The sequence below is a fragment of the Leopardus geoffroyi genome, chromosome A2 (genome assembly GCF_018350155.1).
Source record: "Leopardus geoffroyi isolate Oge1 chromosome A2, O.geoffroyi_Oge1_pat1.0, whole genome shotgun sequence".
Classification (NCBI taxonomy): domain Eukaryota; kingdom Metazoa; phylum Chordata; class Mammalia; order Carnivora; family Felidae; genus Leopardus; species Leopardus geoffroyi.
This window is the reverse complement of record NC_059331.1, coordinates 19,055,502-19,080,266: the sequence shown is the minus strand read 5'-3', so window position 1 is coordinate 19,080,266 and position 24,765 is coordinate 19,055,502. Positions and strand designations below refer to the sequence as shown.

General features: G+C 42.5%; 1 protein-coding gene across 9 annotated transcripts in view; it reads right to left on the bottom strand.

Moving 5' to 3' along the window:
• Positions 1–339: 339 nt before the first annotated feature.
• Positions 340–24,765, bottom strand: part of RBM6 (RNA binding motif protein 6) — a 105,849-nt gene continuing 81,423 nt past the window's right edge. For 8 of the 9 annotated variants that reach the window (XM_045496918.1, XM_045496917.1, XM_045496920.1 and 5 more), the window contains 15 exons: positions 22,531–22,605; positions 16,404–16,464; positions 14,323–14,598; positions 13,336–13,496; positions 12,239–12,336; positions 11,524–11,566; positions 11,367–11,448; positions 11,035–11,120; positions 10,342–10,488; positions 9,175–9,270; positions 7,752–8,012; positions 5,725–5,799; positions 4,387–4,484; positions 1,327–1,456; positions 340–589 (listed from right to left, as the gene is read on the bottom strand). In XM_045496918.1, coding sequence (XP_045352874.1) covers positions 464–589; positions 1,327–1,456; positions 4,387–4,484; positions 5,725–5,799; positions 7,752–8,012; positions 9,175–9,270; positions 10,342–10,488; positions 11,035–11,120; positions 11,367–11,448; positions 11,524–11,566; positions 12,239–12,336; positions 13,336–13,496; positions 14,323–14,598; positions 16,404–16,464; positions 22,531–22,605 — 1,815 coding nt within the window. In that variant the 3' untranslated portion in view covers positions 340–463. Of the gene's footprint in view, positions 590–1,326; positions 1,457–4,386; positions 4,485–5,724; positions 5,800–7,751; positions 8,013–9,174; positions 9,271–10,341; positions 10,489–11,034; positions 11,121–11,366; positions 11,449–11,523; positions 11,567–12,238; positions 12,337–13,335; positions 13,497–14,322; positions 14,599–16,403; positions 16,465–22,530; positions 22,606–23,563; positions 23,731–24,765 lie in introns of all 9 variants that reach the window. The other variant, XM_045496923.1, reaches the window with a different exon arrangement.

Here is a 24,765-nt window from a genome sequence, read left to right as displayed (position 1 = left end):
GTGATGCACTGAGCACCCAGCAGGTCCCCAGAAAAAGAACTGTCACACTGCCCCTATCCCAAAAATAGGGAAGTCAGAAGAGGACTTAATGAGGTGCTATTTCCACTAAATAGATACAGAAAGTAACTTGAAAAACCTGACAGTACTCACACAAGTTAAAGTTCAAAGGTCACAGCAACGCCTCCACTCACACTGACAGCAGGCGGTGTCCCAGGGCTCATGGTAGTACTTGCTGCCATTTAAATGTCACCTCAAATGGGCTGCACCAAGGCACACTCTCTCCTACCATAAGCCCCACCCCCACCCATCTATGGGAGAAAAATGTAACAACCAAAAAAATCACATTGAAAAAAAGTTTATTTAAAAAAGTTCTAGCAGCAAGAACAGTAACAAAACAAAAGGAGACGGACAAACAAAACAAGAAGGAGGTTGTGTCCTATGGGACTTGCCTCTCCTCCATTCTTTAATCTAGTTCTTTATACCGAGCAAACATGACTCTTCGCACAGCGTCTCGGTAAGTCTCGTTGGACTGTCTCTTGCTGGTTCTTCCTGGAGCCCCTACACTGGGCCCCCTCATCCGGCCTTCAGTCTGTAACACAAAGACAAACAATGAAGTGAGCTCTATGAATTAATTAGCCTCAGGGCTGGCCTTTGATCACAAGCATTTCTGGACCAGTAAAGAACAGGATATAGGAGAATTTTTTAGAATGTTTAATTAATTAAAAAAAAAAAACACCCAAGATGAATAAGGAGGGCAGTGGAGCTATGGCCTCAGGATACAGGATTCAATACCAGACATAGGGGAAACCAGTCTCCTATCTCCTATAGCTGGTGTTTCAGAGGGGAACCAAACCAACACAAAATGGGCAATGTTCCCTCCTATCACCTTTTCTCTCTTCTCTTTCTGAAATATGAGGGGCAAAGCCCTTCATGGGAACAGAACTAACTTCATGCTCCTTAAATTGTAGCCATTTTAACTCCTCTGATGACAATGCCTCTCAGAGATGCTTCTGTACTTTTTATTATGGGTTCCCTGGTTCTTTTCACCACACGATCTGTCAGTCTCAAACTGCCTGATTCCCATACTTTCCATCTTACTCCATGTAAGAGTAAGATGAGCCCCATTCCCACTCCCAACCAAACTACAAAGGGCCCAGAATGCCTAGTTAGAATCCAGTAATCAAGACTGATGGGCTCCTTCAGCTCTTGTGTCCTTCACCAGCAGTGGAGAAAGCCTAGCTAAAAGGCAAAGACAGCTCCAAGCCAAAGTGAGAGAAAGTATATTCCAGGTTCACGCCACCCCCAACAAGATGGAAACCATTTCACCTCCTCTGCTGAAGCCAATCCAGGATGGCCATATCCAAGGCCTGCCCCCTTCCTCCAGCCAGTGGTCTGTTGGACACAGCCTCCTTTGTTGCTACTGTCAATACCTTCTTTACCAACAGGTTTACGATCACTGTAAAAGCAGCAGAAATACTTAGACACCAACACTTTCAAAGTGACCATTTGTGAGCCTAATAGAAACCTCTGTCCTCTTGATTCAGATTTGCTTCCTCTTAAGTATTTTAAACAATATTTTTGTGCCTACTGTCTATGCAACAGGGTTTGTCCTGGGGATGTACAGAGATGACCAAGACCTGACCCTGTTCATGGGGAAGGATATAAGAAGGATAATATGTCCACAGATGCTTATAACACATTGAAGAGCTCAGCCATGGATGTGGCACCAGGAGATATCTCCTATGGAAACAGCAGAGAAAATACAAACTCTGAAGGTGTATCACCAAAAATGATGAATTTCAACAAGAAGTCACATCTGAACGGACCAAAAGCATGAGAGGAAAGGAGGCCACAAGTAAGAAGTGAAAGAATACAATTTGTCCAGGGGAGGAGAAGTAGCCTTGAACGTCATGCTCAATCATGACTCTGGACTGCATCCTTCAGGTAAAAACAAAAAACAAAACAAAACAAAACAACACAACACCTGAACTCTAGGCCTCCCTCTAAGCAAGGTATACCTTCACAAAAAAAGTGTGTTTTAGAGATTTCTGTTCATAAAGATGGTTTTGGTGGCAGGGTAGAGAGTACACTGAGGATTGAAGAACAGAGATTGAGAGTAAGGAGTCTAGTTTGGAGGTGAGCTAGAAAGGGGGACAAAGCTTAATTAGGGATGTGGCCAGTAACAACATAGGGGATAAAGGAGTAAGACTGGGTCAGACCAGGTAGACCAGGATGCAGTGACGTTACTACTCTGAAAAAGGAACACAGCAGGTTTAGCAGGGCTGGAGTATGATATATGATACAATACTGAGTAATTGTTTAATGTGAAGACCCTAAGAGGTCTCTAAAAGAACATGCCCAGGAGGTAAATACAAAGGGTAATTTTGCACCCAGAAACCTGAACGGCCTTGGGATGGAGTCACAGGACCTGTTAGCCTGTTAGTGATGGCTGAGGTTTTGGGTACCTCAGACAGTCCAGGTCAAGAGGGTGGAGCAGCAAGAATAAAAGTATTGAGGGCAGAGTCCTGGAGAAGATCTGGAATTTCCCAGAAAACCAAGAGAAGCAGGAGAGAAGACTAAGAAGGAAGAGAACCTGTAGAATGTGGTATGATTGGTGCCAGAATACAAAAGGGTGTCTCCTGCACCCAGCCCAACTAACTCAGAGCTAAGGTGCTCTTCCTTCTCCTAATGGACCCCTTTACCATTGCCTTAGTCCACTATATTTCAAATTGTGGAGAATGACCTAATAGGGGGTTACACTGATTAAGTGGTCCTTCCTTAGCATTTCCTAAGAACGCAAACAGAAAGAACTAGAATAAAAATATCAGAGTTTTATTACATACAGTAAAGAAATATTTTTTAAATAAAGTTTATTTAAAATTTATTTTGAGAGAGAGAGAGAGAGAGGGAGAGTCGGTCAGGGAGGGAGGGAGAAAGAGAATCCCAAGCAGGCTCCACAGTGTCAGCATGGAGCCTGACGCGGGGGCTCGAATTCATGAACCATGAGACCATGACCTGAGCCAAAATCAAGAGTAGGCCACTTGACTGAGCCACCCAGGTGCCCCTAGGAAGTATTTTCCATGAAGATTTCTTTTTCAGGTACTTACACACACATGATTATTGGGCCATGATTAAATAAATCTCTTACTGTGGGTGGTCAGCAAATAAGTGGAATGCCAGAGCCCCAGACCACATCAACTCTTCTCTGGGGCCTTTCTCCATCAGTGATCTTCCCCATTCCCATGTTCATAACCTACCCTAGCTATTAGCTCTTTCACCTACCAACACATATACCTGTTCAAGTCTCACCAGAACAATGCCCTGCTTAAAATCATTTCATAACCTCCCACAGCCCTAAGGCAAAGTCTTAGCATGGTGTTCAAGGAGTATGAACTTCATGAACTGGCCTCTGTCTACTGAGCCAGCCTCATCTCCTGTCACTCAGCCATATATCCCCAGTGTCCAGTTCCATCAAGCTACTTTCTTTTTTTTTTTTTAATTTTTAAAATGTTTATTTACTTTTGAGAGGTGGGAGAGACAGAGCAGGAGTGGAGGTGGGGAGCAGAGAGAGAGGGAGATAAAGAATCCGAAGAGGCTCCAGGCTCTGAGCTGTCAGCACAGAGCCCGATGCATGGCTCGAACCCACAAACTGCGAGATCATGACCTGAGCTGAAGTTGGCCACTTAACCAACTAAGGCACCCAGGTGCCCCTCCATCAAGCTACTTTCATCCACAGTGTATGCAGTTTCCTCCAACTGAAATGCCCGTTCCTTCTCCACTGGATTTCTACGTCTGCCGTACAAGACACAGCATCACCTAATCCTTCCTTGTCCTATATTCAGTTGGTCAAGGATAATATATGTCTTGTCCACCTGAGTATTCCTGGCGCTTAGTGTAGTACCTGTACACAATGGGTTATCAACAAATTCTACATAACTCTGGGCTCATGACTCAGGACTATCTGACTAGAAACAAGCACATGAATCTAGAGATCATGTACATCTATCAGCAGCCGACTATCCATTCAGTGCCTATGTGTGAGAATGGAGGTTCCCTAGAGAAAAAGCCCGAGACAGTGACGTTCTTATCAGGTCCATAGGAGGCATAGCATTACTGATGAGGACAGAAAGAGTTACCAGCCATGGCCACTCCAGCCCTGGCTTCAAGCAGCTAAGCAGCCAGGCATCTTCCATGCAAACATACATATTTCCCGAGTAAAGCCAGGTGGTCAGAGGCTGGAGTGAACCTTATGCTCAAGGAGTTCAAAACGAACCTGCTCCCACTAACCTCAGTTACCCCTAAAAGAAAAAGAGCAGCACAGCTGGAGAAAGATGGTTTCACCATTAGGCCTTGCGGCCTAGGCTGAGTGAAAAGTTCCCGGCTTACCTGTCAGTTTCCCTGGAGTATTTAATTCGCTTCCTTTCTGGAGAGTCAAAAGATTGGAGCTTTTCCCTGCGATCATTTCCTCTTTCTTTAAACCTTCCCTGTTGGTAAGCAGAATAAAAGATCTGAGATTTCCATCTAAGGGGGTTGGGTAGTGGGGAAGCTTCACTTTACTCCTGATATTCCTTCTTCTTTTTTTTTTTTTTTTTTTAATTTTTTTTTTTAATGTTTATTTATTTTTGAGACAGAGAGAGACAGAGCATGAACGGGGGAGGGTCAGAGAGAGGGAGACACAGAATCTGAAACAGGATCCAGGCTCTGAGCTGTCAGCACAGAGCCCGACGCGGGGCTCAAACCCACGGACCGTGAGATCATGACCTGAGCCGAAGTCGGCCGCTTAACCGACTGAGCCACCCAGGCGCCCTTCCTGATATTCCTTCTAATGTGAAGGGAGTTCAACTGGTAACTCCTGGAATCTCTTGCTACGTCAAATACTCTTCTTGAGAAGCAGTGGCTTCTCTAACTGGTAAATTTGAGAAGAATGAGCTACCGTGCTTGACTCACAGCTGTGTTTTCCTCTTCTGAGGAGGAGGTGCTCTCCAGTAGAACTCCAAAGAAGGATTCCTAATGGTCACATAAGACCTGGCCCGGTCAGTGAAGCCTGCGGCTGTGTAGGTGAGTCTGCCTAATTATGTGATCTAGGCAGCAAGTCCATTTAGCTCTAAACTAAACTACTTCCTCCAACCTAGCCTCTAATAGTAAAAGATGTCATTTCAGCAGCCCTATCCAACACTCCTTCATTGATTTTAAAAGCTGTGCAGGAAAGAAATGCTATTTATTTGACCTATCTGGAGACCCTAAACTAACACCACTTTTAAAAAATAGATTAAGATATAATTTATAAACAATGAACTACACCCATTTTAATGTAGTTTGAGGAGTTTTTTGTTTTGTTTTTGTTTTTTTTTTAGTATTTATTTTTGAGGGGGGGGAGAGAGAGAGATACTGAGAGAGAGAGAGAGAGAGAAAGAGAGACAGAGCGTGAGTGGGGGAGGGGCAGAGAGAGAGGGAGACAGAATCTGAAACAGGCTCCAGGCTCAGAGCTGTTAGCACAGAGCCTGATGCGGGGCTCAAGCCCACAGATCACGAGATCATGACCTGAGCCAAAACGAAGAGTCGACATTCAAGCGACTGAGCCACTCCCAGTTTGAGGAGTTCTGATAAATGTATATACCATCTTTTAGGGCTTCTTCATTCTGTGTCTTCAGCACAGCCTACAAATTCCACACCAGAAAGTATAAAGGGTTGGGGTCAAGGGAGTAACAGGTCACCAAAGCTTACCTCCTGTTCCCTCCTTTCTAGATAGGCTAGTTCCTGCTCAGACTGTTTTATCTTCCGATGGATTTCCAGGTTTTGCTGAGAAGAGAAAAAGTTCTAGGAGTACAGGTCTAGAAAAAGTGGCCCTAGAAAGTGTTTCTAGGCCTTTCCCGATAGCTGCTTTAGGACTGTGGCTCCTTTCACTGACCAACTCTCCTGAATGATCAGTCTACCCTGCAAGCAACAATTCTTAGCTAGACTGGCTTTAGGCTCACCAATGAGACCCCAAGTTCAACTGCTGGCTTGTCACACAGATTAGTTATGTGGTGTGGCACGAGAGACCTTATTCTACTACTCTCCAAAACATAGAAAACACAAATCTGGGTTATATGGTAAAAATTTGACAGAGGGGAATCTGAGCACACCAGTAAAGAAAATGAAATGCCAACAAATGCTCTGCCTAATACCACCTGCCCCCCACCACCATTCTCAGGCACTATTCACTTTTTCAAACCCTCAGAGAAATATGAAAAGGAGAACCCAAGCTCCTAAAAGAACAAACAGACTGCTCTGAGAGTCCTGTATTCCTTGAGGGTCCCCCACGTCTTAAGCATGGCTCTATTACACAATATCCTCGGGCACATATAAGAAACTTGAGGTGTCCAGAGCATCTCTTGTATGGACAGGGGATTCTTTGCACTGGATCACTGCAAGGAAAGGAAAAAGTACTACAGTCCACTTTCCACAGTCCCAGGGTCAGTTCACCAGACTTCTGGCTCCTCTTTCCTGACATTAGACATTTAATATCATTTTCATTAGACAGCTTAAATTTATTTTTATTTTTTAAAAAATTATTTATCCTTTTATTTTTTTTTTTTAATTTTTTTTTTCAACGTTTATTTATTTTTGGGACAGAGAGAGACAGAGCATGAACAGGGGAGGGGCAGAGAGAGAGGGAGACACAGAATCGGAAACAGGCTCCAGGCTCTGAGCCATCAGCCCAGAGCCTGACGCGGGGCTCGAACTTACAGACCACGAGATCGTGACCTGGCTGAAGTCGGACGCTTAACTGACTGCGCCACCCAGGCGCCCCTATCCTTTTATTTTTTTTTTAAATTATGCCCAATATGGCTTGGACTCACGACCCCAAGATCAAAAGTCACATGCTCTACCCAACTGAGCCAGCCAAGAACCCCCAGAGAGCTGGAATTTAAATGTGTCAGTCTCATGACTCAGAATTCTAGAAGGGCAAAGGGACTTGGGAAGTAATCTGTTGCAGGGAGTGTCAGGAGCCTCTCACCCCCATAGAAATTCTGCAGAGCCTCCAATGAGGCAGCTGGGAGAAGAGGTGTGCCTATTACCAAAAGCAAAGTTTCTCAGCTTTTAGCTACATAAGACTTTGGGTTTTATACTAAGGGAAAGTTGAAATCCAATCTCCTCACTGGCTCTAGCAAATCTGCTAGAGAAGGAGTGTGAAATAAATCACCCTATACTGAAAACACGGATCTGTCTATGGGCTTTCTTTGTCCAGAATTTGGCTCCTTGGTCAGTACATCTAAATGGGAAGACTGCAGGGGAGGGCCAGTGTATGTCAGTTTAGCACCCCAACAACAGATGTCGTGCCATGATTTATAGGTGTTTTACCACATGAAGAGGTGGCAGAATGTGACCCACCTTTGGGGAAAATTGCACAGTATCAGAACTAGACAGAACCAGGTGAAGGCACCAAGTATCACAGAAGAGAAGGGGCTTATCTGAGGTCCAATTGTTAGCTTAATGGAAGAGCTAAGATGAGAAACTCAGCCAGTTAGTTTCCTACTCCACGACCCCCTCTCCTCCTGTCTTCAGTGCAGCCTCCGTGTTTGGTGTCCCAGTCCCAGCCATGCTGCTTGCCTTGGGTCTACAAAGTGAGGTTTTAGAAGGTGAGCACAGCCTTAATGCAGAGCAACTCGTAACAAAAGGTGGAGGAACAATTCATTTTGAAATTGGGCTGTGATGCTCATTGATAGTAAGAGTCCAAAGTCTGAAAGGTCAGAGTCCCTTCCCCATACCTTGTGCAGGTCTGAGAGCTGCTGGTGTTTGATCAGAACTTCTTTGTTGGGAAACTGCCTTCTGCAGAGCAGACAAGCCAGTTTATTCCAGTCAGTGAGTTTGTCTTCTTCATTCTCCTTCTTGGTCAGTTCCTCCCTTTGTGGGGGCTGTGCTGTGCGGGGCTGTGGAGGAGGGGTCTGTTCCTCCTCCTCTTCCTCCTCGTAGTCACTGTCTCCTCCATATTCACCCAGGAGGCCAATGAGTGGGTTTATCACCTTAGGCTGGAAAGAGAAGGCCAGAGATTAAGACTAACTTCAATCTATATTGTGGGGCCTGTTTTCTGAATATTCCAATATGGTTATATCTCATTTCTTCTCATTCCTCTTTTAGTTTGAATAATAAACAGTGGGCTCAAAATAGGCCCACTGACCGCACTGCTCCTTCCCAGATGGAAGGCAACATGGTTTAAGCTTGACTTTTCTCCTTGATCACTGAGATAAAACCAGAAAGGTTCCGTTAGAGGTGACTCTAGCAACAAACAGTGAAGAGAAAGAAGGGAAAGGGGAACTGACATAAACATGGAAGTTACAAAGAGGAAGAGACAGCAACAACCCCCAAGTCACTGTAACCCATGCAGAAAAGGAAAGATAAACTTTATTAAGGCTATAGTAAGGCTATAGCAAAAGGGATTTAGGAGGAGGATTAAAAAAGCAAATGAAGGATAAGCTCTCAGGTAGACAGCTCCTGAGTGACGCAAAGGCAAAGGCAAAGGCAAAGGCATGGATAGGACTGATGCTACAATGAACTGTACTAGTAATATGGTGCAGGCAAAGAATATTTACCAGTAGTTTATAGGAACTATGAAATAATGATGCATGGTCAGTGGCCTATGATCAATCAAAATAAAAATAAAGCATGGCCACTATTGTTATATATTTACACTTAACCAGAATCATCTGCAATTGGAGGAGACCATCACTTTAATGCATCTAAAAAAATGGGTACCAAGTTTAGAACTGTTCACTTTGGCCAGGCAGGCAAACTGTCAAAATGACCATGCATGCATTCCCCATCTGCGATTCTTATGCAGCACCAAAAAGGCAGGAAAAAATGGAGCCAGGGAAATGGGTTTCCTGGGTCATTTAGAAAAGAAGAATTAACAAGACCAAGATTATAACTTAAAAGGGCCAGGTCCTCCCTTGGTCTGGTGGGAATGGCACAGGGTACAAAGAAAGAGGACAGATAACTGCCTCTGATTCTCCAGTTATATCCCTATTAGCAGATAGGAACATTTATCTCATGCTCATATTCAAGAAAAGTCCTTGTTTGTGAGACAGAGAGAACAAAAGGACCAACACCAAAGTGAGGGATCAGCCTCTGAACTTCTTTTCTCATATGGAACCAGCCCCAGCCTCTCAGCCCAGGGCCTTGGCTTAGTCTTACTGGTGGAGGACTCTCTTCTTTCTTCACAGTGGGAGGCAGGGGCTTCTTAAAGACGTCCTCTGGGGGGGCTGTCCCCTCACTGGCATTTTCCTGAAACTGATCAAACCCATGATAATTCTTATGATACTCATAAAAGCTGGTTAAGAGTTAACCCTGTTGAAATTAGTCAGATTTTCCAAACCTCCTAATTTGTGAAGTATCTGTAATGTTGCCATAATGCTTTCAAAATAAAAAAGCCTTTAAAAACATAACATTCAGTGTATATGGAGTGGTCACTATATGTCAGGAACCAGATGAGGCATTTTTATGCACTGTCATCCTTAGCCTTTACTACAACCCTCCAGATAGGCATTAATATCCTCATTTTACAAATGATTGGGAATACTGTTAGAAAGAGTAAGTGGCAAAGCAGAAGTCTAGGTTCTCAGAAACACACACATACTTTCTCTCTCTGCCTGTATCTCTAGATAAACAACCAGCAGTATTAGAAGGGGGAAAAAAAAGGTAAGTTATGAATTGAACCACAAGCAAATTCATCATTTTCACTAATGCTTAACTGGTGCCAGGGCAAATCAATAGAATTCTTTTGAAACTAATCTGGCTCTATGTCAGGAGACACAAAAATGTTCAACATCTTCCATTTTGAAAATTTATCCTAAGGAAGTAATTTAGAAGGAGAAATAAAATACTAACTAAATGATGCATATTACAACAGAATAAGACTAAAAAGAAGAGACAAATTATGCAGGAACGATGAAGAAAATGATGGTACAGTTTTACTGTGAGTTTTTTACCATACAGGCATTAAAATAATAAAGAGTATTATAGAACCAGGGAAAAGCTACTTACGATCAAATATAAACTGAGCAGAGAACACAAACTGGTAGCCTTACCACAATTACACCTACAGAAACATCAAGCACTGAAGAGGGGGAACAGGAGAGTGAAACTGTGCGGAGCCCAGGTGTTAGGATTTGAACTCAGCCACTTTGTTCTACCAGCCATGATTTTTGTGATTGTGAAAGAGTTACCCACTGCCTATAAAAAGACAAGTGGATTACTGGCATTTTTTTGGTCACCTGTCTCTTCAACCCCAGATTTCCTCTAGGACTCCTTTATTTGAATCTGTAATTATCTGGTAAAGAGCAGATTCAAAAGCCCTCTTACCCTTGTCACTCCTCGGTCTTTTTTCTCCTTGCCATCTCTTTTAGATGCCTCCTTCTTGCTACTTGACTTTCCTTGAATGGTGGATTTCTTTTCCTTGATCTCCTCTTCTTCAGGTGACCCAGGGTCCTGGGGCACATAGACTTCTTGCTGCGATACGGTTACAAACTGTTAAGTCTGCAGAATGTCTCACTTTCTCAGTTAATTCTATGTCTAAGGAGCAAGTTTCCTTCTAGGGGAAAGAATGGCTCTCTTCCTCACAAGCCTAAGAAGAGACCACATCAAACAATCTAGAAACTCTCTCCAGGGGCCAGGAAACATCCAGACCACTCACTGTCCATTTTTCCAAGAGCAGCACTGTTCTTACCTATAATGCCACAAAGCATTGCTTTTCCATATAGGCAACAGTTAACAGAAAGGTCACCATCTTTAAATCCTGAATGAACACAACTCAATAAATACAACATGATATAACATGTGGACTCTAAAAGACACCCGACTAGACATGAGGTACAGACAATATAACAGAGCAGCTGCCAGGAATGGAGAAATAGTGAAACTTCTATAAATTTCAACATCGTCACTTTTCATGTAATGAGCAACCAGAAAATCCAGGGAATAAAATCTTCACAGTAACAAATTACAGGTACTTTTCTCCAAAGAATCAGTGACCAAGTAAACCAACCAAAAACTCACCTGAGTGTTGGGGTCATAATAAGTGCCTGCCAAAGGGTCATAATAGTAGCCAGTAGCAGAATCATATATGTAGCAGTCAGATGATGCTAGTGGGAACAAAACCAAGCCAATGTTAGTTAGTCCTTGCCCAGTGAAGCCCTTGCTGGGAACTTACCAAGAACAACCCAAGAATGGGGTTGGCCAACCCAAACAGGTGCAGAACCCATAGATGGTGCTCTCTCTGAAGGAGCACCCCAGTCAACAGTATCTCTTGCTAACTTTGTGACTACAAAGATTTCAGTTAATGAGTAGTCAAGCCAAAAAGACCAAAAGAAATAAAACAAGTCACTTACACTGTTGTCCTTGTCGGTTTGTATCTGAAGACCAGTCTGAATTTCTGCCTCCTCCTCTCCTATCTCGGAAATATTTTTTACCCTATCACAGAAAGGCAAGTTAAAATTATGGAAATTCTGATAGCTCTCAGAGTACTCCCCAACTGCTGACACCTACCTGATAGTAGTGCATGTGGTCAGAATGGTCCCCAGAATCATTTCTGTAACAAATAATACAACAGGTCTTGAGTCTGCTACCAAAAAAATCCCTGAGGACTGCCTACAGATTTGCCAAGAAACGTTCTTTCCCCCATTTTGCAGGGAAAGCTACCAACCCAGACAGCAAGCAGGCCTGGCAGTATGGAGGCTCCTACAAAGCCACTGCTGAAGCAAAAGAGCAAAGGAAGTGAGGGTGCTAGAGCAAGATCTGCTCCATCCCTGTAAGCCTGCCTCTCCAATGCAGCCACTTCCCAGTTACCGCTCCTGGGGCAAGATAAATATAGGAGTAAAGAGGAATTACGTTTCCTAGTACTGTGGGAGTATGAACAGGGCCAGGGAAGTGGGGCGTCAGGACATCATTTTCTTAGGATTCCAAGGGGCAAGGATATATCAAGATTTTTCTGCACATCCAAGACAGTATCATCATTTGAGACCCAAAGATACCAGGAAGTGAAGAGGAAAGGGACTAAAGTATCTAGTAGTGCTATTTAAGGGGGAGAAAAAAAAAAATCTAGAGTCAGAATAAGGCAAACTTCAGAAAAAGAAAACACGCATACGTATCTGAAGCAACCCATATCAGAAGATACTATGTCTTACTATCTCTGCCTTTTATCAGTTTCCTCCCAAAAACCTGAGTAGGGGAATCACAAAGGAGGCCCACTCCTCTGCCTTACCTTCGTTTTCCAGTGGCCAAGTTTACAGCTACCATCTTCCCATCGATACTAAATGGCGGATCAAGGTTCTGTAAGATCTTCACTACACGAAGAGCTTCCTGGGGAACCAAAGATACATTTCAGCACAGGGAGAGAGAAAAGTCCATGTCCTTTGAAAGAGAACTGAACATGGATTTTCCTTCTCAAAACAAAAATGTACTGAACATTATGTTCTGGTCATAACTGTAATAGTAAGAGCACACTGGCAAAAACAAGCAAGTCTTGATGAAGTGTTGATCAGAATAGTGGTCACAGTAGACACCAGTTTCTCTGGTATTGATATCAGAAATTCAAATTCAAATTCTCTTCTGCAATTGTCATTGCATCAGATCCAGTTTACAAAGTCCCTTATGATTTCTGAGCATGAAATCTAAGAAATACCAATGATTTTCATTACTACCTTCACAATATTAGATAGAAGGCCCAATAACTAAAAATTCAAGCCACAAGAATCTATTAAAGCAACATTTTGAGGAAAAGAGCGAACTGTCCTATTACCATCAAATATAAGACCATCTATGGCTAAGCAAAACAAATTTCAGAAACAAGAAAATTCACTAAATCTTGAAAGGTTCAGCACATAGGTAACATAAGAACGTAGTTACTTGTGAGGAATCTATCTATCTATCTATCCATCCAGAGTGCGCCAGTGGGTGCACGTGAACAGGGAAGGGGCAGAGAGCGAGAGAGACTCCCAAGCAGGCTTTGTGCTGATGCAGGGCTTGAACTTACGATCTGGGAGATCATGACCTGAGCCAAAATCAAGAGTCAGACGCTTAACTGACTGAGCCACCCAGGCACCTCAGTTCTCATGTTATTTTAATTGGACATTGTAAATGCCATAAAACAAAACCAGATTTGGAAAAACACTCAAGAATTCTAACTTTAAAAGGAATAGTCCCTTCATCTGAGTGAGCATTAAACCCAAAGGAAAGAACAAGGGGGGTTGTGATGCCAGATAGCACATGAGTATTCCAACGATAAGGAAGCCCCTCAAATATCCTTAAGGATTCTATAGCCAGCTGTCCCTTGGCTATTCCAAAGCAGAGGAAACTTACCGCATGGGAGTCAAGGTCAATAAAGCCGTAAGTGTGGCCCATGGGGCCGGTTCTGTTCTTGATGATACGGACATTGGCAGTAGTAAGGCGGACGTAGGGCTCTAGCACTTCCACTATGACCTCAGGTGGAGTAGACCGATAGATGCGTTTTAGCATGATTGCTGAACGAACCATGCACAAATGGGAAAGGAGCAAAGAAAGAGAAAGGTTAATTTTCAAAGCCCTCAAAGCCTGATTGTCTTTTTAAAAAAATGTTTGTTTCATTTCATTTTTTGAGAGAGAGAGAGCATGAGCAGAAGAGGGACAGAGAGAGAGAGAGAGAGAGAGAGACACCCACACACACAGAATCCGAAGCAGGTTCCAGGTTCTGAGCTGTCAGCACAGAGCCTGATGCGGGGCTCAAACCCATGAACTTGATCACGACTGAGCCGAAGTTGGACACTTAACTGACTGAGCCATCCAGGTGCCCCTAAAAATGTTTGTTTTTGAGAGACAGAGCGCGCATGTGCACGCATGCACACACACGAGAACGGGGAGGGGCAGAGAGAAAGGGGGACAAAGGATCTGAAGTGGGCTTTGTCCTGACAGCAGAAAGCCAGATGCGAGGCTCTGACTCCTGAACTGTGAGATCACGACCTGAGCTGAGGTCGAAAGCTTTAATTGACTGAGCCACCCAGGTGCCCTTGATTGTTTTTATACTACAGATGCCATTCTGCTCTAGTAAGGCTGATTCTATAAAACAACATTGGTCATATACTTCAAACATTTCTTCACCAATACTCAGAAATCTGAATAGCAACTTGCTATTTGGAGGATATAGATTCCTTTGACTGGTATGGCAAGGCCTGCAGAAAGCAAGAGCCTCCACCATAAGGTGAGCAGTTTTAATAGGGTGTGGGAAAGAGCTGGTCCCCAGCCACAAAACAGACCATCTAAATTCCAACTGAGGTAGTCAAAATCTAGTACACCCCCTGACAAACCACTTACTTTTGCTCTCCCCATCCTGGCGTGTCTCCCCAGACCATGGCTCCTTCTCTCGGTCTCTTCGGAAGGTAAGCCCTTCCCTTCGAGAAGGAGGCAGGTATCTTTCTGCTTCTCTCTTTTGATGTCCCAAGCGTGGTTCTTGTCCTTCTTCCCGCTTTTTGGGTTCAGATTCTTTATCACCTGACCTTGGAGACTGGTTGGGTTGTTTTTCTGACGCTGCTGGTATGGATGTTTTCTGAGGCTGAGGATAGGTTACTAATTCTTGCTTGGCCTCTGTCACTAGAGGAACAGAAACAGAAAGAGAATCTCCAGCAGGTTTCATCCAAAAAACACTACTACTGTGATTCCTCCTTACCTGCCACCAAATACTCATATTGGAATGCTTTTAACAGTCTTAGAAATACCTATAAAAAAGCCCTCTAACAGATTTTAAACAAGGCTAATGAGTCCGCATATGTTATACTTCAAAGAAACCACTCAATTATTGAAAAAATTTCATCTTATGAGTTCTCTATTACTTTCCAAACATTTAAATATAAGAAATCCTTCATGAGACTCCAAGCCTGAATACTAAAACCAATGATAAGAATACATTTGGCAACAAAATTACCAAAGATATGATTATTGCCAGAAGTTTGGTAGAAACATATTTTCCAAATGTTTATGTCTAGGAGCCTTGCTTCTTCCAGTGTTATGATACTATGACAGCTGCTTCAAATTCTCCAAGACCATGGGTGGGCCCCCTCTTCTCTAGGAAGTTAACAGACCTACCTGAATATGGCTCATTCACATGCAAATAATTATAATGAGCAAATGTCCTTCAAAATATAACTGATTCACTTCAAATCTCTTTCTATAGCAGGACAATTAGTCCAATTAACTAGGAGCATAGTTTTGCAATTAATTCAGTCTTGGAGGGTTCACAGAAAGTCATGTGGCTCAAAAAAAGACATTCTATAGGAGCAATATAGACTGCTTAATAGCAGTGACAGGCAATTAGCGAATACCTGCTTTACACGTTTCCAGGTTAAAGTCGTCTCAGCCCTCTTGGTGGTATGGTACCCAAGGATTTTTATAAACCATCCTTTCATTTGTTAGAATATATGGAGAAAGAAATCTTTCTTGAGGGAAAAAACACAATTTTGCCTAATCTGAAGTAATACAAGTTAAAAAATCTCAGTTATTTACTCACCTTCTCAGAGGTTGGTTTGGTCTCTACAGCATGTAGGGCCTTCCTTAAAAGATTTTCAGAACAGCTGATTCACAGTCCTCACTAGGGAGCAAACTCTCCACTACAGCTCAAAATCCCAGCTAAGAAACTCTTTGAGGCATTTAAGTTCTAAACTTGGAACCAACAGGTCCTTCAGAAGGCTACCTGGATCCATACACTGAACCGTATTTTATGGTCACGCCCTAGCTCTCCTGAAGGGGTAATATCAGAAACAGGCACATAACAGTCACTACTCTAGGACTGTTGTTACAGATGCCCTCGACAGACTCCTGGAGGTTGTCTAACTAAAGGTTCTCTGCAGAGATTTACTTTAAAGTTCAGGGACTGAGAAGCTATTAGGTTTATCCTTCTATAAAAACAACATATACTCTCAATCCTATTTTCTCTTGTTCATATTTTTACTGTTATCTTAACAAATATTTTTCTGTTGAAGATTCTGAAATGTTTAGGTAGAGTGTAAATAAGAACAGCATTTCGATAAAAATGATTCACAATAACTTCAAAGCAGTGGGGGTAAGGGTCACATGGACTAATGCTGCGTGGACTCTTTCTCAGCTTAACATCCTTAACTGTACTCTAAACAGCACTACTACTGACCTCTAGTCAGCTGCTCACTTAGCCCCCTCAGTGTGAGGATCCTGCAAACCCAGCTCTTTCCCCTGGCGGAACTCTGACATCCAGTATCATTCAGAAACAGGTCACATGAGGGCAGAGATCACAATGCACTTTGAAGAGCTTTACAGATCAACTTGTATTTAGGGATGACCACTCTTTAAAGTCAAAGAGAACATGAAGTTTGTTTTGCTCAGTACACAAAACAGAAGCCACCACCACCACCTCTGCCACCACTCACCTTCCCTTGGGCACTTGCAGAGTGAACATGAAGATCGGTACCCAGCTACGCTGGCCTTACACTGCATGGGAAAGGGAAAGACTTTAAATTTGACCCAAGGCATTTTTAAAAATCTTATGTATATTGAACACAACAGTACCTGCCAAACATGAAAGAAATAAACCATATCCCAGGTCACCATAAAGCCTAACAAATCTGACGTCCCCCCCCATTCACCAGAGCAGGCAGACAGAATCTGGTGAGCTGCTGTTTGAGAGCTGCGTTCCAACAGGGCACCTAGCTCTGGAGCAGCCCCAAATGCTTTTGCCCAGAACAAAGACTTCTATAGGAAATAAATTTAACTAAGAAAATTGGACTGTTAGGGACGCCTGGGTGGCTCAGTCGGTTAAGCATCCGACTCTTGGTTTCGGCTCAGGTCCTGATCTCACACAGTTCATGAGTTCGAGCACCGCATCAGGCTCTTTGCTGACAGCACGGAACCTGCTTGGGATTTCTCTGTCCCTCTCTGTCTCTGCCCATCCTCAGCTTCCTGTCTGTCAAAAAACTAAATAAATAAACATTAAGACAATTTTTAAAAATTAAAAAAAAAAACAAAAGAAAAGAAAACTGGCTGTTAAATGGTTTATAGGATACTACTGCCTCAAAGCCATTGCCATTCACAGTCTGCATCCAACATTTCATTCTGAACTGCTTATGACAGCCCCAACCAGGCTTGACTGGAACTGAGAATTCATTTATCAATTCCCCTTAGTCAAACACTGATTTTAAAAAGGGGCAACAAAACAGGAGGAACGTACTGAAGCAATGTGAATGTAGTTCTTCTTGTCTGAACCTATGAATAAAAAGTTAAGCACATTGCCCAACCCCAAAGACCCTGAACTTTTGCCAATGAGCTTCTAAGTAGTATGAGGACAGAGAGTTGACTGGCAGGAAACCAAAGAGCAGGAACCATGAAAAAAATGCTGCTATTTGAGCAGGGCCTTGTAGGGCAAGTAAGGAATGCCAGATGGAGGAGAGAACAATAATCACAGAAGCAGAAACTAGTGAGTAAACAGCACACACCAGGTACCAGGCCTGTTTCACACATCGTCACTTAAATGATTTGGACAACTATTATCTCCTCATTTTGTAGAAGATGAAACAGGCTTGGAGAGGGTAAGTAACTCGAGTAAAGTCATTATAATTGATTATTTTGTTGTTCCCGTCTCTGTGTCAGAGCCCCTGTCTACTGTCAAGTGACTGTGGTACCTCTCTGCAACATGACTGCCCTCCCCTCGCTATTGTCACCTTTGGCCAACAGTGTGAGTGGGCCTGGCAGAAGCTCTAAGAGTCATCGCTTTGTGAGAACGAGCCTCTCATTCTCTCCCTCAGCCACGGGGAGAGCAATACCACATTGGGACTGTTCCATCCACCTGCATCCCAGAAAGAGAGGCTGTGGAGAACTGAAATAATGACCCATAGCTCCAAACATGTAATTCAAAGTAAGAATATGTGGGGCGCCTGGGTGGCTCAGTCAGTTAAGCGTCTGACTTCCGCTCAGATCATGATCTCGCAGTTGATGAGTTCGAGCCCCACATTGGGCTCTGTGCTGACAGCTCAGAGCCTGGAGCCTGTTTCAGATTCTGTGTCTCTGTCTCTGCCTCTCTCCTGTTCACGCTCGGTCTCTCTCAAAAATAAAACAAACATTAAAAAAATTTAAAAAAGAATATGTATATCAATTTAAGTCACTAGGATTTGGAGGCTGCTTGTTATTACAGAAGAGATGTCAGTGGTAGGTCACAAGCCTAACCTTGGTTGTTTTTGTCCACCTTCCCACCCACCCCCCCAGTCACCTTGGTTTTTTTAAGTACCATAACCTTCACCTGTTTCACATGTCCAGTAATTTCCAGTATATGTGGGAGTGCAACCATCACTACAGTCTAACTTTAGAATGTCTTCATTGGTCCCATTCTCACCAGTCCCATGGAATAGTACAATATAATGTTTTTTGTGTCTGGCATAGTGTTTCCAAAGTTCATCCATGTTGTAACATGTTTCAGTACTTCATTCAATTGCCAAATAGCATTCCACTATATGGCTGTACCACATGTTGTCTGTCTATCCATTCATCAGTTATGGACATTCAGTTGTTTCCACTCCTGGGCCATTATAAATCATACTGCTATAAATATTGTTTTTATTTAAAAAAAAATTTTTTTTTTAACGTTTTATTTTTGAGACAGAGAGAGACAGAGCATGAACCGGGGAGGGGCAGAGAGAGAGGGAGACACAGAATCGGAAGCAGGCTCCAGGCTCTGAGCCATCAGCCCAGAGCCCGACGCGGGGCTCGAACTCACGGACCGCGAGATCGTGACCTGAGCTGAAGTCGGACGCTTAACCGACTGAGCCACCCAGGCGCCCCTAAATATTGTTTTTAAAGTTGGTGCACTCCACATAAGGACAAAGGTCACATATGCAGGGTTGATCCCTCAACCCTTCCAAAACTGTGCAGAAATTACAAAGTACTCCTGAAACAGCTAAGCAAGTGGCTTGTCATCTTAGGGGACAATGTAACCAAGCCACTCTGCTCTTTCAAGCAATAGTTTTGGCAACAGCTATATAATTTTGACATCAGATATCAACATCTGTTTTCTGCTAGTTAACAGAAAATAGAGTTCAAAATTGCCCCTTTAATGCTAGCTTCCTCCAACTCTGATTATAAAAGAAATAATACTTGTGCATTATAGCTGATTAAGAAAGTATAAAAGAGGGAGGAATCACCCATAATCTCAAAATGTAGAGGTAATCACTATTAAAATGTTAAATGTTATCAATATCCTAATGGTCTTTTTTTTTTTTTGCAGAAATGGAAAAGTTTTTCTTTAAATTTATGTGGAATTACAAAAGATCCTGAATAGCCAAAACAATTTTACTTAATTTTTTTAATGTTTATTTATTTGAGACAGAGAGAGGGAGAGAGAGTGAGAAAAATCATGAGTGGGAGAGGGGCAGAGAGAGGAGATCTCTAGAGAATTCCAGCAGGTGCCGCACTGTCAGCACAAAGCCTGACACAGGGCTCAAATTCACAAACTGTGAGATCATGACCTGAGCTGAAATTAAGAGTTGGCTGCTTAACTGAGCCACCCAGGTGCCCCTAGGCAAAACAATTTTAAGAAAGAACAAAGATCGGGTGCCTGGGTGGCTCAACTGGTTAAGCGTCCAGCTTTGGCCCAGGTCATGATCTCATGGCTCATGAGTTCAAGTGCTACATCGGGCTCTCTGTCAGAGTAGGGTCTGCTTCAGACCTCTGTCCACCCCGCCTGCTCCGCCCCTTCCCTGCTCATGTGCTTTCTCTAACTCTAAAAAAAAAAAAGAAAAAAAAGGAACAAAGCTGAAGGACATACTTATCAATTCCAAAATTTACTACAGAGCTACAATAATCAAAACAGCATGGTACTAGCATAAGGAAAAAAATATAGATCAAAAGAATAAAATTGAGTGTCGATAGAAATCAACCTATAGGCCCCTGTCGATTGATTTCCAACAAGAGTGCAAGACCACTCAATAGGAAAAGAATTGTGATTAAATAAATGCTGCTGGGACGACTGGATACCCACATGCCAAAGAATGAAGCTGCACAGCATGAACAAAAATTAACTCAAAACAGATGAGACATCTAAATATAAAAGCCAAAACTATAAAATTCTCAGAAGAAAACAGGGGTAAATCTTCATCACCTTGGATTTGACAATGGTTTCATGATACCAAAAGACAAACAACAAAAGAAAAAACAGCTGAACTAGACTTTATCACAATTTTATGCAAAAAACACTATAAGAAAGTGAAAGGGGCGTCTGGATGGCTCAGTCAGTTGAGCATCCAACTCTTGACTTCAGCTTCCCAGGACACCCATGATCAAGCCACGCATCAGGCTCTGTGCTGAGTGTGGAGCCTGCTTAAGATTCTGTCTCTCCCTCTGTCCATCTCCCTTGCTCCTGCTTGTCTGCACTCTCTCTCATGAATAAATAAATAAAAAAAATAATAAATAAATAATAAAAAAAATAAAATAGAAAGTCAAAGACAACACACAGGATGGGAGAACATATTTGCAAATCACATATCTGATAAGGGTTTTATATCCAAAATATATAAATAACTTTCACAACTTAATAACAAAAAGACAACTCATTAAAAATGGGCAAAGGACTTGAATAAACATTTCTCCAAAGAAGATATATAAGTGGCAATAAGCACATAAAAAAGATGCTCAACATCATTAGTCACAGGGAAATGCAAGTTAAAATCATGAGATACTATTTCACACCCACCAGAATGGCTATTTATCAAATAAGGGTTGGGGTGCCTGGCAGGCTCAGTTGGTAGAGTGTCTGACTCTTGATCTTGGGGTTGTGATTTAGAGCCCCACTTTGGGTGTAGAAATTACTTAAAAATAATCTTTTTTAAAAGGGGGTTAAAAATTACAAATGTTGGCAAGAACTGTCCAGAAATTGGAACTCTCATTTATTGAGGGTGGGCATGTAAAATGGTGCAGATGCCGTCTATAGAAAACAGTTTGTTGATTCCTCAAAGAGTTAAAACATAAAAGTAACATATGACCTGACAATTCCTGGGTATATACCCAAAAGAACTGAAAATGTGTGTTCAAGCAAAAACCTGTACATGAATGAATATTCACAGCAGTCTTATTCACAATAGACAAGATGTGGAAACAACCCAAATGTCCATAAACTGATGAATGGATAAACAAAATGTGGTATAGCCAGATAATAATTATTCGGCCTAGAAATGAATGAGGTACTACTGATCCACAGCATGGATAAACTTTGACAACATGCTAAGTTTGAAGGCAGACACAAAAGACCACATATTATATGATTCCACTTGATGAAATATCTGGAATAGGCAAATCCACAGAGCTAGAAAGTAGATTAGTGGTTTCCTAGGAAGTGAGGAAAAAGAGAATGAGGAGTGACTGCTAATAGATACAGGGTTTCTTTCTGAGGTTATGGAAAAAGTTCTAGAACTAGGTAGTGTTGACGGTTGTACAACATTGTGAATGTACTTAATGCCACCAAATTATATGTTTTAAAATGGTTAAAATGATAAATTTAATGTGTATTTTATCACAATTTTTAAAAAAGTTAAATGTTTTCATAAAATGACACCATAAAGTAGTATATCATGAAATGTGATACTTTGGTCGATGACAACCACAGCTATTCAAATTATATTTCACTGAGATTAACAAAATGTCAAACTAAAGTTTTTACTGAATTTTACCAAGTTCTATAATGAACTTTTTAATGAATCCTGGTTCAGGAACTTTGTAACTTTTTTAAAAAGTTTATTCATTTTGAGAAAGAGAGAGAGAAAGAGAGAGTGCATATGCACATGAGAGCAGGAGAGAGAGAGAATCCCAAGCCGGCTCTGCACTGTTAGCAGAGAGCCCGATGTAGGGCTCCAACTCACAAACCGTGAGATTGTGATCTGAGCCAAAATCAAGAGTTGGCTGCTTAACTGAGGCACCCAGACACCCTGAAACTTTGTAAATTTTTCACAATTATTTTTGAAACTAAGCAGCAATGAAAAATGACAAATTTTATTTTCATGCTCATTTACAATCTGGCTAGACTTCTAAGAAGAGTATGGCCTAAAATCTTTAAATATGCCTTTCGAGAAGAATATTAGAGTTTAACAGAGGTATGATGCCACAGTACCTAAAGTTCCATATCCTTGGAAACCTTTTAATATCCAAAAAATATATAACTCCCACAGAACCAGCCTTTCAAAACACTAATTCCCCTGTAACCACCCCCAGGAAGGGTAACCAAGGAGAGGTTGTAAATCAAGGCACTGCTTTCAGTTCATCATCAATAGAAAAGCATGGCATATGTCCCTTGAGAAGGTGCCTCCAACAGGCCAATAGACCCAGAACCCTCTATGGCCACAGACAGCAGCCTGGGAAGCAGGAATGGTGGCTGACCTTGCTCTGACCCTCAGTTCATCTGAACTAAGGAAGAAGAGCTCAGTGCTCAGCAATGCATACTACCAGATAGCACTCCTGGAGACACGGAGGAGCTATGGTGCTGGATCTTTACTTCTAAGGAACAGAATTCCAGGCACTTACCCGTTTGCAGTACCAAAAGTCCGGGCCTGATATATACTCAAGGATGACCTCTTTGTCATGGATCATTAGAGTTCCCTGTGAAGACAAAGACAGAAGCCATCAACGTCAACCCTCAGAGAAACAGAGAGACAGGAAGGCACAGACCGCCTATCCAGTCCCCAAGCTGAAACATTTTACAAAGAGTGGCCTATTCATCAACAAAAGGAAATGGCTGTTTTAAGCCACAGACTTGGGGCAGTGTGGCAGAGCAAGCTTAAGCTTAAGCTTAAGGAAAGGGCGTGGCAGAAGGTGATATCAGTCTTCGGCCTTGGCTCCTGTGGGTCAGGGTGCTGTCCTTGGGCAGGATAGGCCCAGTCTACTTCTCCAGAGGTCATGTAGTGCACTTTCACATGAGTCCCAGCAAGTCTCCCCCACCTGGCTTGGCGCTAGCACACTATCAAGAAGCAAACTCTTCCTTCTGCAGCACAGAGGCACAGGAGCCCTCTCAATTGTCTTCTTTTCCATGGCTAACTCAAAAATCTCCTTGGGAGAGGTAGGTAGGGCTCTTAACTTTGGTGCCTGAAAACTTTCTTTGGAACACTGGCCGCATGGCAAAAGCACCAGGAAAAGAGGCACAACCCCAATGACAGGCAGAAAGGAGAAAGGTGAAAGCTTCACGGCAGGTCACATCCTTATGGCAGGAACCTGAATGGCTGGTGGTGGCAGCAGAGGTGTTGGCGGCAGTGGTGGCAGCAGCATCACTCTGGCTTGGAGCCTACGGAGTGAGCTAGCCATGAGATCTGAGGAGCAACCATTGGCAAATAAGCACTTTGGGGAAGTCTGGCACAGGAACAGGTGGGGAAAGGGGATCAGTAAGCCTGCAGTTAACAGAGTTCCTTTGCCTCTGCATTTTAGAAAAGTCACAAATTCTATTTCATATTAAGAAAAAGTTAAGTTTTAATAAACACTAGCCAGCAGACACGTGTTAGAGTAGAGGAAAAAAATCTCTGCCTACTGACAAGAGACCCTCACCCACACTGGTAAGTGAACTAACCGAGAATGCGACTCTGGAACTAGCCCCTGCGCTGTGTTCATTCTCCGCCCTCTAGGGTCCTCTGTGTCTCCTCAGACAGGGCTCTGAGTTCTACAAGGCATTTCTTTGCAATTGGACCTCAGTTTCTTGCTTGAATCCATACATCTGTCAAATAATGCTTTACCTCTCTGCTTTTCACACCAAAAGAGTCAAGAGAAATACATAGAATAAAATTATTGTCTTGTCAAAACCAAAGGAAATCTGCCCACCTACCTAGGTCCTAGAATCTGGTCTCTGAGAAATTGTTTCTTGGCTCGTTCTCAAGGTTAGAGGATGATGGCAATAAAAATTTGCTAACGTTTATTAGGCATTTACTCAGAGCCAGGAACTGTTAAGTATGTTATTTTATTTAATCCCCTAAATGATCCCATAAAATAACATTATCTCCACTTTACAGATGAGGAAACATGCTCAGAGTCAAGGTCATCCAGATGGTGAAAGGTAGAGCCAGATTCACATGTGGGGCTCTAGATAAAGGACCTCCTGCAGCATTCATCAACTCTTGTTCTGTATTAGGCACAAGCAATCTGCTCTCAGAAACCAATCCAGGAAAGAGCAAAACTCTGCAGGCACAGAGGGTCAGGGAACTATCACTCTGCCAAGCTCTACCCATACAGGAGGTTGGTCAAGATGGTACCCTTCCACCCAGAGGCAGTGTATCACATCATTTAAGAATATGGACTGAGGATCAGGTTCCCTAAATCTGAATCCTGCCTCTACCTCATGACCTTTAACAAGGACCTTAATTTCCATGTTCTTTAGTTTCCTCATTTGTAAAGTAGGGATAACAGTACCTATTTCATAAGGTGGTTATGAAGATTAAGTAAATTAATACATGTAAAGAGCTTAGAATGGAATACAGTGAGGGCTCAATAAATGTATTTCAACTCCTAAGTGCTAAAAAAGGACTAGAATCAGCAGGTGAAACTAGACAAGGTCAAAATGCCACTCGCTTCACCTCATTTGCTTGACAGGTTAATATAATATTTCACAACCCATTTCAATCTACTAAAAAACTAAAGCTTTCACAGGAAATGGTCACCACACATCAGAACCTATATCTTCATGATAGCACTTAATGTTAGTTGTCAATTGCTGGGCCAGATCTTAGTGTCCAGGCTAAATCCTGCTGGCCTTTTATTATCGTACCAAGTGCAGTACTT